General features: G+C 60.1%; 1 protein-coding gene across 1 annotated transcript in view; it reads right to left on the minus strand.

Annotated features, from left to right (window-relative positions):
- SCUBE3 (signal peptide, CUB domain and EGF like domain containing 3) overlaps positions 1-16,802 on the minus strand; it is a 37,017-nt gene that overhangs the window by 2,121 nt on the left and 18,094 nt on the right. Inside the window, exons 6-19 of the mRNA XM_074925401.1 lie at positions 16,370-16,486; positions 8,242-8,358; positions 6,486-6,608; positions 4,693-4,809; positions 3,479-3,601; positions 2,794-2,910; positions 2,467-2,559; positions 2,271-2,387; positions 2,026-2,187; positions 1,480-1,683; positions 1,215-1,376; positions 777-944; positions 519-680; positions 81-278 (exon numbers count right to left, since the gene is read on the minus strand). Coding sequence (XP_074781502.1) covers positions 81-278; positions 519-680; positions 777-944; positions 1,215-1,376; positions 1,480-1,683; positions 2,026-2,187; positions 2,271-2,387; positions 2,467-2,559; positions 2,794-2,910; positions 3,479-3,601; positions 4,693-4,809; positions 6,486-6,608; positions 8,242-8,358; positions 16,370-16,486 — 1,980 coding nt within the window. The remainder of the gene's footprint in view (positions 1-80; positions 279-518; positions 681-776; positions 945-1,214; positions 1,377-1,479; positions 1,684-2,025; positions 2,188-2,270; positions 2,388-2,466; positions 2,560-2,793; positions 2,911-3,478; positions 3,602-4,692; positions 4,810-6,485; positions 6,609-8,241; positions 8,359-16,369; positions 16,487-16,802) is intronic.

Below are 16,802 nucleotides of genomic sequence, written 5' to 3' on the forward strand. Positions count from 1 at the left end.
CACAAAGCAGCTCTGCCAAACCCCAGCCTCTTCCTCCGCCAGCCTCTCCCCTGAGCACCACGGCGCGCTCGGTTACCTACAGTTTTTCCGCATGACCAAGACGTCGCCGCACTCATCCTCGGAGGGGAGGAAGATCTCTGGCACCACGATGAGGATCTTGCGCTTGGGCGGGGGGTTGATGTTCCAGGTACACTCCACGTTGGCGGGGTAATTCCCCGGATAGTTGGGGGACTCGATGTAGCCTGTGTACTCGCCCAGCTCCCCCCCGCACTGCCGGTCTGCAAGGTATGGAGAGCCAGTTCAACTGGGAACCAGTGCAATGAGCACTGGGAGGGTGGGAGTTTACTGGGCAAGGGGGGAAGTGCTCTATTAGCACTGCTCCGTCCAGCCCCCTGGCCTGCCTGCACGCGTAACGCACAGAGATGACCCCAAACTCTAAGAGATTTTTAAATAATTTTGAGGATCCCAGTTCATGCCATGCCTGTCCCCCCGCCTCCATCAGACCCCAGCTCGCCTACTTTTGCACTGGGACACGGAGGTGGAGCCGTCGAAGTCGGTGGTGGTGTTGCCAGGACAGGAGATGCAATAATTCTGCCGAAAATCGGGCTGGTAGGTGCCCACGGCGCAGCGGATGCAGCGGTGGACACTTGTGTTGTAGTAGTGCCCAGGGGAGCACTGAACTGGGGGGGGGATCAGAGAGGAAAGGGGGCTGCGTCAGCCACCGGCACGGCCCCTGTTGGGTGCCCCCACCTTGCCAGGGACCGGCTCTGACCTACCTTTGGTGTCACAATCTTGGAAGGAGAGGGCTCCTTCGTGGCGGGTGGTCAGCCCCCCGCCGCAGGGGAAGCAGAGCGCCCGCCCCACCTCGGGCTGGTAGGACCCACGGGGACACGGCTGGCAGGGCTTGAAGCCATCGGCCGAGTGCTGGCCGGGGGGACACTGACCTGCGGGCACAGGCACTGCTCAGTCCTGGCACCCCGAACGCCCAGGGCTCTCCCGCCCTGTGCCCGGCTCCTCTCCCCCCGCCCCCCCAGCCTTGGCAGCATCACTATATCCAGAGCAAGTCCCCTCGAAATGATAAACCCCCAAACCCACAACTTCTGGGGATGCTCAGGGCTTTCCCCTCTTCTGGATGGGGGCTGAGGGCTGATGGTTGAGGTTGCAGCCCTGGACAAGCCCGAGTGCCTCCCAGCCCCCCCCCATACCCCCCTTACCCGTGCAGCCGGTGATGTTGGTGGCTCCCACCGGTCCGAACGCGTCCCCGCGGGGACACAGGTCGCAGGAGAGCTGCCCTTCCTTCTCCTGGTAGGTGCCGGCGGGGCAGGGCACGCACTGCTCCGTCTGCCCGTGGTAATACGTTCCCTGCGAGCAGCTGACTGAGAGCCGGGGGGGGACGTCAGTGATGCGGGGCGGGGGGCTGTCACCGCCGGGGGGGACACGGCTGGTCCCCCACCCCAGGCACCCTACGATGCTCCTTACCACACTTGCCACCCAGGCGCTGCTGGCCGGGCCCGCAGCTCTCCTGCCGCTCCGGGGCCACGCTCAGCTTCCTCGCCACCTCGTACTCCATCCCCGCGAAGCGGAGCAGGAACCGCTCCTGGTTGATGGATTTCTTCAGGGCTTTGATGGCCGATTTCAGCTTTTTCTCCACTCTCTGTCGCAGGCAGTGCAGGTTGCAGCTGGCTGGGGGTGCAGGGGGGAATGGGGGTGCAGGGGTAAACAGGGATGGAGTAAGAAGGGAGAGATGGAGAGGGAAACCCAGCAGGATTGAAACCATCTCCCCAGTGGTTGGTTGCTGCATGTGCCCAGCACATCCCAGTCTGGTGTGGGATGAACACTGGTTCAGTTCTTGCTGCACGGGGATGGCACCATTCTCCTGGTCCCACCACCATCCCCCTGGTCCCATCACCAACCCCCTGGTCTCACCACCATCCCGCTGGTCCCACCATCATCCCGCTGGTCCCACCACCATCCCCCTGGTCCCACCACCATCCCCCTGGTCCCACCACCCCTGCCTGCACCCACCTGTGATCTCCTCCGGCTTGATCTCTGCCTCGAACTCCAGCGTGATGCGTGTCACCTCCTTGTTAGAGGAGTTGCGAGCCCGACGGCCCTTCCCCTTCTTGGACGAGTCACACTTAAGGTTGACGAAGGCGACCTGGCAGTCGGAGCAGGGTGCCAAACCACCTGCATGCGGGAGGGACAAGTCAGCACCCTGTCCCTCCTGGGGAGATGGGCATCCCCACCACTCTCCTGCCATCATGCCTCACCTTGTGCCCCAGCCTTCCCGGCCTCATCCTGCTTGCCCTTGGCCCGCGGGTGCAGGTGACATTTGGCATCCTTGATCTTGAAGGAAGCCTTTTGCTTGATTGGCGCAGCAACAGTCTCTAAAAGAAAAGGCGGGTGCTCAACAACCCCAGCGCAGGGCACCCAGCTGGCGGCGGCAGGACCCCGGGACCCCCTTACCGAGGCACTGCTGGCTGCTGTTGGAGGGTCTCTGCTGGCCACCCTGCCGCAGGACGGGCGTCCCACAGCTCACCGTGTAGCTGCTGTCCGACTCTGTGGGAGGGAGGAATAGCACTCAGGGGATGCCGGAGTGGCGCCCGATCCCCACGATGCTCTGCTGGGGTGATGCAGGGAGGCATGGCTGCGCCGAGGGGGGATGATGCCCAGCACCCCTCCATGGGGATCCTGCGCCAGGGACCTTTCCACTCCTCTCCCCCACCATGTTTGGGCCATGCAGGGAGACAGGGACCCCTCTGCCTGTGCTGGCGGTGGCACTGGTGGCCGTACCTGGCAGAAAGCGGGCCCTGGAGGCGCAGGTGAGGGCACAGCTGTCCTTCTTGCCCGTCTTGTTGCAGGTGAGGGTGGCCCGCGGTGGCACCGAACCTGGCAGGCATTTCACCAGCTCTGAGGGACACGCGCCAGCTGGTGATGACAAGTGGGGATGTCCGTGGCTGACACAGCCTGGGGACCTGCGAGGGACCCCTGCGCCCTCCCAGGTCAGGGGGGGATTCACCAGGGACAAGAGGGTGCCAGAGCATGGATCAGCATCCCACCCCCCCCAGCTCCTCCTTGGGGATGTGAGATGTGACTGCTGGCATTTCAATTTTTTTAGGGGGGGTAGCCTGTCCCCAATGACAGGGAGGCAGTTGGGTACCAGGGCACAGCCGGGGCCATGAAAACAGCTCCTTTAGGGACATTTTCCAGTGTAAAAGCTCATGGCCAGCCCCAAGCATGGTCAAAAAAGCAACAAAATGACCAAGGGCAGCCCTCTGGCAACACGTTATGGCACTTCCCATCCAGACCCACGAGATGGCCATGGGGGCCCAACTGAAAGCCTGTCCCAGACCACAGGGACAACCCAAAACCCCCGTGCTCCCCCCACCCTGACCTTAATCCCAACAGCCCCAGGTGATGGAGGGGCCACGGGGCATCGGGAGCATCCCCAGCCGTGATGTGTCCTGCCCCCCCATACCTATACAGTCCTTTTTGTTCCAGTGCAGCTTGCAGCCGGCGGGACAGGTACACTGGTAGCTGCCGGGCGTGTTGATGCAGCCAAATTTGCAGCCCCCCCGGTTGATGCTGCACTCATCAACATCTGTGGGGAAGGAGGGAGAGGTGGTGGGCGAGGGGCAGTGAGACACCCCCCCCCCAGCTCTGACACTGAATCTCTGCGTTGTCTCAGGGTTGTGATTTTGGACGGATAAATCGCACGCCCGGTGCCCAGCTGGAAATGGGGAACGAGGGAAACCCCGACTCTCGGTGCCCCCAAGGGCCGGGCGGTGACGGGTGCAGCCCACCCAGGCTGAGCCCGGCCCGGGCCCTGCGGCGGGCTGGGGAGCTGCGGGGGGCAGCAGACGGAGCTGACATGGAAGCACTTAGCAGCCGAATTCAAAAGGCAGCTGCTCGGCAGCCCCGGCCCCTCTCCCCGCCGTGGGGACCCTCCGCCCCAGCCTGAAACAGGGGGTCGGTCCTCCAGGTCTAGCATGAAACAGGGCCGGAGGTGGGGAGCGGCCAGGGATGGAGCTGCCCCCCAAACTTCTTGGGAGCATCGGTGGGAGCCAGCAATCCCTCTGCTGCGGGGTCCTACCGAGAGCATCCCGGGGGCCGCGCTGGCTCACGGTGGCTGCGTATTTTGGGAGCATGAGGAGGGTCGCCCGCCCTCGCCGTCCAGGCAGTGCCGCAGCACCCAGCCTCGTGCCGCTGTCTCGCCGGGCCGACGGCACCGCTGCCGCGACACGCTCCAGCAACCCCCGCCAAAGTGTGTTTCATCTGCCTCCCCGCTTCCCGGGGCGCCGCACGCCCCCGCCCTTGGGAGCTATCTGCCTTGTGAAACTTAAATCAAACCCTTTTGATGTTTCCCTTCCCACCCTGTCCTAGCTCCCTGCCAAAAACGTCGGGGATTTCTCCCTCTCTCCCGCTGCAGACAAGTCGCAAATTGTTCCTGTCGCTCTGTTTGAAGTTGCAGACACCAGCGTCTGGCTCTGAGCCCCCTCCCTGCCTGGCCCCAGCTCGGAGTACGTGGGGAACCGACCCTCCCCGTAGGCCCTTGGGGTGAGCGGCATCCCCAGGGGTCCCACAGCAATTGTGCCATGGGGCTGCCCCATCCCTGGGTGCCCCATGTGCCTCCCTGGGACCTGAACCTGGCAGGGTGATGGGCTGCTCCTGCCAGCACCCAGCCAGCCCTACCTCCGCAGTGGGTGAGCCCGTACAGCGTGTAGCCCTTGTTGCAGAGGCACTGGAAGCTGCCAGGGGTGTTGATGCAGAGGTGGTCGCAGGTCCGGTCAAAGGAGCACTCGTCGATGTCTGCAGGAAAGGCAATGGGGAGAGGTGAGGGTTGACATGGTGGAGGGGCAGCCCTGGGCACAAGGGCTGTCCCCTGACGGCTCCAATTGCTCCAGCAAGCTGGGGGCTGCATTGGGATGCTGTGGGATACTGCACCAGGATGCTCTGGGACTCAGCACCGGGATGGTCCAGGACCTTGCTCTCCCACCCTACCTGCTCCCTCCTTGTCCACTCCAGCTGCTTCTACACAGGAGCAGCAGCCCACTGCACCAGCATCCCCCCACCCCAAGCTACTGCAGCTCCTCTGCACCTCAAACGGAGCCAGCACTGTGTCCTTGGCACGGGGCGGCTGTGAGAGCCCCTGGCTGCTGCCCGGCCAGGGCTCTGTGCCGTGCCAGGGAGGGATGCTGTGCAGGCAGGTCCTGCCTCGGGGACGGTGCCAGCGATGTCTGCTCGGCCCCGCGGGGCACATTGCCGGGGCAGGGAGGCCCTGGCTGGGCGAGTGAACCCAACCTGGCACGTTTGAGCATCATTTCATTGGCTTCATTAAGTTAATTGCCGCGCTCGCGTCAAACTCCCAAGAGCACAGAACCTGGATGGAGATGAAAGCGGTCGCAGCCCTGAAGAACACCAGCCCCCTCCTTCCCTGGCCGCACGCTTTTGGGAGGCAACACTTGGGCTCACGCACACCCATGGTGCTGGCCTCGGCTGTGGGCTGGGGGGGGCAGAGCCCCGTGCTCCCCCCGGGATGTCCCAGCAACTTGATGGGTCATTTAAACCCACTGGGTTTAGGTGGGATGTTGGGAGAGGGAGAAAAAGGTGGGAAAAGCAGCATGGAGCAGCCAGTTCCCTCTGGAACAAGCAGGATGCATCTTCCCCCTCCCCTCCTGCCCTCCAACAGATGGAAGAAGAAAGAATCTTTTTGCAAAAGCCCCTGAAATCCTTGTTCTGCCTTGACAGCTTGCAAAAACAGTGTGTCCCCGAGCAGGGCATGATCCAGCCCCTGCTGCAGGGCGGCTGGCGGAGGGGGAGAGGCAATGCAGGAGATATCCCGCTGCTCTTCCCGTCACCCAGCCCAGGAAAACGGCGGCACTCGAGCGAGGGAAGGAAGCAGCTGGTGTGTCAGTGCATCTGCTTTAGCAGGGAGCTACAGTTGTGCTGCTGCGGGATCGCTAGCAAAAACTTTGTGAGGTAAAACGGAGAAGTTTGGGAGAAGCCCAGAGGTGCCAGGAGCTGCTGGGGTCCCGGGTCCCCTGGCAGCCCTGGGCTGGGGGTGTGCTCGCTGGTGGGGGGCAGAGCTCCCTGTGCCCGGGCAGAGCTGCATCCCAGCCCACGAGGCTGCAGGGAGCGATATGACCGTAATCCCAGCCCTGACTAAGGCTGGAGGATTTCACCTGGCATCTATCTAATTGCTGGCTTTAACTCTGCCCCGAGAAGAGCCCAGAAATCCCCAACTCGGGAGCAGGGCTGGGACGGCAGCCCAGCTCTGCAGATTAAAGGGCTAAACCCCAGACCAGAACCCAAATCCAACACTAATCCCCCGAAGGATGTAGGCGATCCAGAGGAAAGCAAAGAGGAATGAGTAACCGGGCCAGCACTCCTCCAGCAGCAGCTGTGGGAGGGCTGAGAAACACCGGCGGGCTGGGGGAGGCGATGGCCCTGGGCAGAGCAGGGTGCGGGGTCCCGCCGCCCCTTACCTTGGCAGTTCCTCTCGTTGATGAGCAGCTTGTAGCCCTTCTTGCAGCTGCACTCGAAGCTGCCCACCGTGTTCCTGCAGATGTGGTCGCAGCCGCCGTTGTTGAGCCGGCACTCGTCGATGTCTGGGAGGGGACAAGGGACACGTGTCACACCCCGGTGGGATGCTGGGCTGGGAGAGCGGGGTCCTCCCCTCCAGACCCCCCGGCCCCACCAGGAACCAGTGAAGGGAGGAAACACTTTGAGCTCTGACGGCCACTGGGGGAATGTGGCTGCTGGTTTTATCTGGGTGCATTTGGGGAGCCGAATGGGGACACTGGGGAAGGCCGGAGCTCCTGGGCTCGGCTCCCCTTGGAAGTTGTGTCAAACATTTAATTTCTGAAGGTCTCAGCATCCCCCAGAGCAAAGCCAGGAGTCACGGTCTCTGAAAGGGCCTCGCAGCTCCAGTCTGCAGAGTCACAGGTTTGGGCTGGGGGCTACTTTTGGGGACCAGGAGCAGCAGGAAGAAAGAGCAAACCAGGAGGGGAAACCCTCTCCTTCAAAAACAGCCGCTCAACAAAATAAATACTTTTCAACCTTCACCTCTCTGCTTGCCGTCTCCTTCCTGTCATAAACAAAGCTAAAAATGATGATGTACAATAACTACAAAGAGCCTCAACAACCTGGAATGAAGCTGAGACTTGGTTTTTTTGTGGGTTTTGTTGTTTGTTTGGTTGTTTTTTTTCCCTTTTTCCTCTAATCACAAAATTTACTGCTAGGAAATGACCTGTAAAATGGAAGGAGACCAGGAAGAGGCAGTTGCCTTCCCTGTCCCTCCATCCCCCAGCCGCCAGCGCTGGGGCAGCAGCTCTGCCTCTCTAGGGCTGGGGCTTTCTTTTTACGACTGCGAGGGAGCGAGCTGTAAACCAGCCCGCAGCCGTAATAAAACCCCCAGACACAGGAGACGTGGCTCTGGGTTATTGCACGTTCCTGGAAACTGCAGAATTGGAGAAGTGTGTGTGTGTGTGGGATGCTCTGATAAAATAACAGGGGCAGGGGGGTTTCTGGAAGCAGTCAGCAGGTAGACAGGCAGCCGGCAGCGGGACGGGCTTTTCCTTTCAACCGGGGTCAAGTTCCCAGAGCTGCTGAAAGACACAACACAGGCGCCGGGCAGTCCCGGGGTCACGGCGTCCCCCTGCCTGCGGTGGGGGGCAGGTTTGGGGTGGCTGGGGTAACAACCCGTCTGGACCTCTTCCCTTGTAGAGGCAGGTGGGTGGGGATGTCGGTGGCAGCGTGCAGAGACGTGTGGTGTCCTGTGGTGTCCTCCCCGAGTGGGACAAAGTGCTTGGACCCAGCTGGACAGTCACCACAGAGGGACTCGTGCATCTCAATTTGCCAGAGTGGCTGTGGATTTCCAGAACGCCCCACCCCTACCCATGGGGAAACTGAGGCAGCGGGGTGCAGTGAGGCAGGACTGGACCCTCCAGCCCCACATGCCATCGCCTCTGACTTGACCTGACCCCCGTTTTCTCCTCCCCATAGGCTTCCCAGGGGAGCGAGGCTGACCGTGTGCCTTTAGCAAGGCAGCCGAGTTCCCATGCCTGGGGCTGATCCCCATCCCCACCCCACGGATGCAGACACCAAGCAAGCAAACGCTGTGGGCAGCATCGAGCCGAGCTAAAACTGAGCCTTTTGTAAGGGCACTGAGGACAGGAGGGGGGGGCCTGAGGCACCCAAGGGTGAGCAGTGAGCCCTCCGGCCCCGCTTGCACCCACCTACCTTTGCATGTCTTCCTGTCGGGCTGGAGCATGAAGCCCATGGGGCAGCTGCAGTGCACACCCGTGGCCGCGTCGTGACACTTGCTGTCGCAGCCTCCGTTGTTCACAGCACATGTCTCTGCATGGAAAGGGGACAGAGCAGCCGGGGTGAGGGACCGGTGTTTAAACCCACCCAGATGTCCCCATGCTACCCCTGGTGTCCCCACACCACCAAAATGTCCACCCAAATTCTCCTCTCCCAACCTCCCTGTAGGACCCACTGAAACTGCCCTTGGCTTTTCATGCAGCCGTAACGAGGTCACGGAGCCCCAAATTAATAAACATCTCAGATGCAAAGCGTGAGGGCCAGCGGGGGTGAGGCATTAACCTTGGTGATCTCACAGAATCACAGAGTCATCTCGGTTGGAAAAGCCCCTGAAGCTCCTCCAGTGCCACCATGACCCTCCCCCTGACCGTTCCCAACTCCCCCAGATCCCTCAGCGCTGGCTCAGCCCGACTCTTCAACCCCTCCAGGGATCCCGGGGACTCCCCCCTGCCCTGGGCAGCCCATTCCAACGCCCAACAGCCCCTTCTGCACAGAAATCCTTCCTCAGAGCCAGCCTGACCCTGCCCTGGGCAGCTTGAGGCCATTCCCTCGGGGCCTGGCGCTGGCTCCTTGGCTCCAGAGACTCATCCCCCCTCTCTGCCCCCTCCTGGCAGGGAGTTGCAGAGGGCCAGGAGGTCTCCCCTCAGCCTCCTCTTCTCCAGACTGAACCCCCCCAGTTCCCCCAGCCGCTCCCCAGCAGACCTGTGCTCCAGACCCTGCCCCAGCTCCGTTGCCCTTCTCTGGACACATCTTTGGAACATCCTGCAGCATCTTCCACCTCTACACGTGACCCAGGGCTCATTGCCTTCCTATCACCCTGCTGCTCCCCAGGGATTTTGGAGGTGAAACAAGGGTGCCCGTGATTCACCGCAGGCTGCGGGCAGCACTAAGGCAAGAAAAAGCACCCGGACTTCACAGGTCATTCCATCCAAACCCCTGCACAACCCTCCTGCCTTACAACAACCTGCTCTTATCTACTGGTGTTGGTGCTGAAGGCAAGGAGGGGAGTGGGGACAGCTTTGTCCCCTCATTAGAGGATGCTGTATTAATTGCAGGCAGGGAGCAGAGTGGCACCCAGCCACCCTGACGAGGACGGGGTGGGGGACACAGGCAGGGACATGAAGGCAAAGCTGCTGCCTGTTGTGAAACAGCTGGGAAAAGTGGAGGTGGTTCAGTGGAGGCTCTTCATTCCTGAAACGCATCGGCTTTTCAGCTGACGGAGGGAAAAGTGGCTCCGCAGGATTAATCCTGCCATGCTCAGCCCCCACGCTGGCACTGGGGCCGCGTGTACCCCAAAAACAAGGTCTGGTGGAGTCCAGCTTTGGCAGCTCCAATGAGGAGGAACTGAATTTCCAAGGGATAAAGTCACAGCACTTTGCTGTGCAAGACACAGCCAGAGCCGGGGCTCATCGAGGTGCCCAGGCTGCAGCTCCCCGGGATGCAGGTGCACAGCCCCAGTCCCCCGGCAGGATGGTGGGGGGTCCCCATCCCCTTGCTGCCACCGAGCCGCAAAGCCATGGGTGACCCCGTGCCGCCAGTCCCTAACAGTCACCCGCCGGCCAGTCCAGTGTCGCGGGCTAATTTGGGAGACGCTTTGTATAATTAGAACACACACACAGAGGCAGGCAGCATCAATGGAAAAAAATCCAATTTAAAAAAAAAAGCTAATTATTTCAGTATTATCAAAGTCAGCTGTTGCTGGTAGGACTAGAAGGGACACTAATTTAAATGAAGCATTTTCAGCTTGACAGCTTCCCTGTGAGATCAATCCTCAATTTTGGTCCTAACCACCAGAACAATGGTTTGAAGTGCATTAAGTTGTTCACAAAGGATAATAAAATATTCCTTTCAGAAGGCTGGTTGCTTGGATAAATGAGGCATTTGGGCTTCAAGGAACCCAAGATGAAAATGCCTTGAAGAAATTCCTTGGAAAGAGCAAATCCCAGGTTCTCCCGCTCTTTGCGAGCGCCGCATGGGGTGGGAATGACTGAACCATCCAACCATTTGCCGCAGGGTGAGGGAGCTGGGATCGCTCTGTGCTCGTCTTGCTGCTGCTATTTTTATGATGTCCCATAATAAGAGAACAAAAGGGACCATTTTATGAAATTAATAGCCAGCACAATTACAAAACTTAACGGCAAGGGAGGGATTTCTACAGATATTATTCCTCCAGCCAGGTCCTCGCGCTGCACGCAGCCTGGCTGCGCCGGGACTGTCCCCCCCCGGGCAGCGCCGGGGTGAAGAGCGTGGTGAGGGTGACACTGCACTGAAGGGGAGGGAAACTTTCTGGAAGCTTGATGAATTATTTAACGCCAGCCTTTGTTCCAGCAGCTGATGCAGAAGCAGCCCAGGGAGGATTAATTTAACAGGGTCGCTGCCGGCGAGATGAGACGATGGGCTCGGTGAGGGCAGGATCGAGGAGCCAGAGGAGCAGCAGCACCAGGGAGGATGGGGCTCTCCTGGGTGCTCTTCACCGTGCTCACAGCCTCCTCCAGCGTCGCAGCACCCACCTCCCGTCCCAGCCCCTTCACACCTCCAGGAATTTCGGCTGAGATGTAAAGCAAGCCCTACCCGCCATCCCATGCAGGATGCAGCCGCTGCCCGGGCGTGCATGGGGTGGGAGCTGAGCCAGCGTGGCTGGAGCACCACTTTGCAAAGTCGGGGTGGGGGGGGGGCACCATGTCCTAGGCTTTCCAAAAGCTCGGAGGGGGCTGCCGGGCTACCTGCGGGGCAGCGGAGGTCGGGCGGCACGGGGCCTGGCACAGGAGCAGGGCCCCGGGAGAGCGGCATTGTTCGGCGGTGCCGGCAGCCCGGGGGCTGCTCCCAGCCTGGCAAGAGCCGGCGTGACTCACCCAACCACACAGGGCTTTGGCGAGGGCCTCCATCGCTCGGGGAGGGAGAAGACAAAGCAGCTTGCACACACACACACATACGCACACTCTTTCCCACCCTCCTCCATCCCGGCTCCCCTCTCACTTCCTGACCGCTGTGCCATGGAAATCCTCGCCCCTCCTTGGCACCCTTCACCGTGCTGGTTGTCACTGGGGACCGACGGGGCCCCTGCCCATGCCCCCCCGCAGTGCCCTGCCCGCACACGCTCCGGCTTCGCCTCCACCTCCCGGGAAGCAGCAATCCCAGTGGGATTGTGATCCCACGAGCCTAAGGAGATAATTGCGCAGTAATTGGAGGGATTACAGCTGGGTTGGTTGGACTGCACTGACAGCATGGAGCTGGGGGTCCCCCCTTCTCCCACCCTTGTGGGAAAGGCTCTGCAGAGCCCCCCAAGAGCCGCTGTCGGTGTTCACCAAGCCACGTGCCCACAGTTCCTCCTGGATGTGCCAGGAGTCTGCAAGCACCCAGCACATCCCTGAACAAAATTCCCCACTGCAGACAAGTCGCTGCACCTTCAGACTGCCTCGGTTTCCTTGTTGGCGGAGCAGAGGCGTTGCCTTACCTTCCAGAAGGGCTTAGAGACCCGATGGGGTTTGCAAAGAAATCCTTGAGGAAGCAGCTGCAGTGCCCAGCCCGATAAATTTGCTGCTGCCCTGGGCTGGGTGCCTCTGAGCGTGGTTTGCAGCTTTGCTGGGCCAAACCCAGGGCACCCCGAATGTCCCTGCACCCGCAGAGGGGAGCGTCCGTGAGCGGGTGGGCTCGGTAAGGGGTAACTTTGGGAGCACACAGCACAGAGACGGGCACGAGCAGCCCCACCACGCAGCCGCTGGCAACCCACCGCCAGCTCCTCTCGGGCTCACTTGGTGGCCGTGGAGGGGGAAACCATTGCCCCAGCCACTGGAAAGCGGATTATCACCCCCTGCACCGGGCTGGATTGACCAAAGCACCACGAGAGCCCCCGCCTCATGCAAATGCAGCCAGGGGAAGGTTTCTTTCTCTGTCCCCAAAAGCAAAGTCTGCCTGCAGCCCGAGGCTGGGCTTGCTCTGCAGGGTTTAAAAGCAGCAGCGGGGGGACAGGGTTAGTGAGGCATGCGGTTAGCGTGACAGCTCAGCCCCCCGAGCCCGGTTATGATCTCGAGATGAGAGACCGTCTATGGTTAGACCCCTTCATAGAGATAGAGAGAACAAAAATATTTACCATTAGAAAACGTCTCAAGGATAACGTGTTGCTGGAAGTGTCTCTCCCCTGTTTAACATTATAAAAAAGTGATTTAGAAACAGTGTCCAGCAAGGAGCTCGGTTGGTGTCACACGTCAATGGGTTCATCTTTCCAGCCTGGTGGAAATTGTCCCTTTGGGGTTTTTTTCTCCCCCCACCTCCCAAAAGAACCAAACCCTGAGGTTTGGGTCCGGTGCTATGGCAGCCTCCATCACCCTGTCCAAAGCATCCTGTGTCCCACAGCCTCTCCAAAGCCCCTCTGGTGTCGTGCTCTGCCTCGGGCTGGCCGGAGCCCCATGCGAGAGGGAGGAAGCGCGTTATGAGGAGCGTTAGTGCAGCCCGTTAGTCTGGGAAACTGGGTCGTCACCCTCACAAAACCAGCGTGTGCTGGGCAGGTTGCATCCCTGAGAGGAGCTGTATGGACACTACATGGTTATGGACTCCGCGAAGGTGACAACGTCCCACTGGTGACACTTGCACCATTTGGATTTAGCAGCCAAGCCAGTGGTGAGCCCAAATTTTGGGCTGCTTGGCCTCACTCGTGCATGGGTGCACCCGAGTGCGGGGAGCTCCGGCGAGGCACGGCACAGCCCCGGGGGGCTGAGTACCCGAGGGAGAGTATGGGAGCCTGGAGGGGGACAAATGGCCAAGAAGGGACTGAGAGCAGCCTGGGAAAAGCCACAGACCCTCAAATCAGCGCTAAACCACCCAGGGATCACTTGGGGGGATTGTCTCAAAAAAATTAGTTTGAGCTTTGCCCTGCAAAGGAAACTCTGCCTGGCACCACCCCTCCATGGCTGGGAGATGTCCGTCCTTCATCCCGGTCATTTTGGGGAGGGGACAAGGCACCCTAACACTTCTTTTTGCTCCCGTGTGGGGACAGAGCCCTGTGGCAGTGCTGGCCCAAAGCCAGAGCCCCGGGTGAGCATGGGGCTGGGGTGCTCGCAGCACGAGGAGCCCATCACTCGTGGGACCGAGGGGAGACGAGCGCATGCCCGCTGGATGAGAAACAACGCCGGGTCCGTGCAGAGGGGAGGACGGGGGAAGGGGAAAAGAGACGAAACACAACTCCTGGCTGTGCCTGCGCTGTCCCGGGGGGCTCAGGCTGAGGGCAGGGGGTCAGCCACCAGGACGCGGGGTGCTGAGGTTCGGCAGGGCCCGTGTCCTCCTTGGGGAGGTCGATGCGTGCAGAGCAGAGTGCATGGCATGCCCATGGCCACCCGCCTTGCGTCCCCATGCTCTGCTTTCCCCTCCACCACGGTCCCTTCGCTCTGGTGTCCCCAGTATTGACCCAGCAGCAGGGTCCGGCGCAGCCCCCGCTCCCAGCACCACTCCCAGCACCTCCAGCTTCACAAAGCTGAGGAGATCGGCGGTGCCACCGCAAACCGCCTGGGTGAGGGTCAGGAAATCGTCCATAAAACTTGAGCTGGGCTTAGTTTTCTTCTCCATCTAATCGTATTTCCTCCCCACCCATCACCTCCTGCTCTGCCAGTGTTCGCCATGAGCTGGGGGACAGTGACAGCCCTGCTGCACCCCAAATATTGGTGGGAGGGAGCTGCAGAGATGCCCTGGCTCACAAGTCTTCCCAGAAATCCAAAATCTGCATCAGCCCGGTTTGCATTTCCCCACGGGTGCTGCGCCCTAGGCGATTTGATGCAGTTTGTTGTTTTTTTGTTTGGTTGTTTTTTTTTTTAAAAAAAAAGTCTGTTTTTTGAGCATAAATATAAATACATAAGGTCATCGGCCTCCCCTCCTGGCTCCCCCTCCCCCTCGAGCCTGCAGACATGTTGGGAGCCATTAGGGCTGGCCTCGCTTTGCTCAGAGGCATGTTATTCATTATCTGCATTTTTAAAAGCAGCAATAAAAAGCGGAAAAATGAAAAACACCGGCCGTGGCCTAATGAAACTGTCATTCAAAGGGGCTGATCGTGCTTCCTGCCGCGTGGTGTGATCTGAAGGGAACCTGGACCAGGGGCCTGTCCCGGCAGCCCATCAAACGCACCGCGTACAATTTCAAAGCCCATGGCCCGGGGAGCGAGTTTGCGTTTCCCCTCGCTGGAAACTTTATTCCCCTTGAAATGATGAAATATTTCAGAGGAAATGGGGAAGAGGCGGCGGAGGGAGCACCGGAGAGGGGGGGGGGGAGGGCTGTTTGCTGAGCCCTGGCCGTAAAACAAGAAAGGGTGGTTATAAATATCTGAGCAGGTACCTTGGCCATAAATCTGCTGGCCGGGCATCCCCGCGGGGCGGCCGCCGGCTCCCAGTGGCTGGAGCACAATCCCGCAGTGTTCCCGCGGCGGGGCTGGGGGGCCGGTCATCCCCGGGGGATGCGGGAGCCGGGCGGGCCCCTTCCTGCAGAGAGGGGCTGCAGACCCGAAAGGGATGCGAAAGGTGCAGGGGTGGGTTTTGGGCTGGCGCTGCTCCTAAAACCCCCACCGTGGTGTTTGATTTCCCCCAGGAAGGTGGGCGAGGGGAGAGCTCACGGGGACGTAGTGGCTCCGGTGGGAGATGCCTCCCCAGCAGATACGGTGCACGGCGTGGGGATGAAGGGTGAGATTTTGGCCGAAGCCATGAGGATGAGTGATTTTGGAAACCCCCAAATCCCACCCTCACACCTGTGGTACCCAGGGTCCGAGCGCTGAGACCCTCTGGCAAACAGACCCCTCTTGAGCATCCCCCAAATCACGAGATGTTTCAGAGAGCTGCTCTCCCACCCCTGCACCCAGCAGGTCAGGAGCATCATTTCAGTGCCAAACCTCCCCGAATCCTCATACCAACACAGCCACCGCACACGCCGGGACCCCCGTCCAGGAAGAACACACAAGCTAATGCACCGTGGGGTCCCAAAATCCCCACTGGAGGAGCGGGTCCCCACCCTGGGCACAACAATAACCCCACGGGAGGGCCCTCAGCGGGTGGGACGGGATGAAGCGGGAGCAAACACAAGGACAACAGGGACAAGGGGCCGTGAGAGCCAGGAGGGACTGGGATGAATCCTGGAAGCGGGCTGGGGGACAGCGGTGACATTAAGGTAGCAGGCGGCCGAGCTAGCAGGCAGGACGGTTTTGCTCAGCCTCAAGCACCCCTCGAGCCGGTGGGGAGCAGCCGGGGCCTTGGGGGGGGCTCCTCTGCTGCTCACCCCGAGGATGGAGCCATCTTTGGAAAGCGCAGAGGGTTTTCTGTTCAGGCACAGCGGGGACACGGGGAGCCAAAACCTCTCTCTTGCTTTCAATTCCTTTTCCTTTTTTATTTTGCAATAAGAACTCAAATGTCTAGAGCAATTTGTGGACTTAATCACTCCCCGAATGTAACATTTTTTTAAATCAAATCAGCTGTTAAACAGCACAAGCATATGAAACCAGTAAAACTTCTATCTCTGTTTGATGTTTTACAATTTGAAAACACACACAGGAAAAGGACAATTTTGGGGGCGGTTGAGTTGTCAGGTTGTTGGAGTTTTGGGGTTTTTTTGCAAGACAATTGTTCCTGAGCCGAGGCCCTACTGTGCCAAGTCAGAACGGATTGCCGCAGCCAAATCTGTCCCCTCTGTGTCCCTCCCCAAATGCTGCCGGTGACAGTGACAATAACGATTTCTAGCGTGGGGACATCCCCACCCCTCTCCCTCCAGCAGCACGGAGGCAGGCAGGGACCCCTGCCCACACCCTGGCACAACCAACCTGTCCCCAAACGTCCCCTCTAGCATTCCCACAGCCACTTCTGCTCCCTGAGGTTGTGCAGCGACGCATCCCTGCATCCCACAGGTACCCACAGCATCCCTCACACATGCATCGAGTTTCTCCGATCTCTGCAAAAGGAAACGCCGCATGCCCAAAGCTTGGCCTTCACCAGGCCAAGAGCAAATGACCCGGGGAGGAAGATGAGCCATCCCGCACCCCAACCCACGTCCCCGTGGCCAGGCGATGGCTCGCACCTACCTATGCAGGTCACCCCGTCGGAGTGCAGCAAAAACTTGACGTGGCAGCCGCACTTGGGCCCCTGGTCGGTATCGTCGCAGGTGTGCTGGCAGCCCCCGTTCCCGTAGTTGCACGTCACTGCAGGAGGCAAAGCATCGGCCGTCAGTCAGGGTCCCAGCCCCTCTCTTCCCCCAGAAGCAGCATAAAGCCAGCTTGGAAAAACCTCATCCATACCCTCCGAAAGATCCCTCCCTCCAGGGTAATTCCTAAAGCCCTCTGACTTCCCCTGCGGGGTCTTGGCAGATGCAAATTGTGATGTGGTTTCTGGTGTCCTTCCCTTTGCATATCTAAATGCCACCTGAGCGCAGGGCACAGGTGGGCTGGTTGCTCCTGACGCTGGATCTGGTGTTACAGGGGAAGGGTGGGACTCCCCTGAGCTCTGGAATGACTCAGG

This window comes from Athene noctua, chromosome 23 (assembly GCF_965140245.1).
Source record: "Athene noctua chromosome 23, bAthNoc1.hap1.1, whole genome shotgun sequence".
Taxonomy (NCBI): Eukaryota; Metazoa; Chordata; class Aves; order Strigiformes; family Strigidae; genus Athene; species Athene noctua.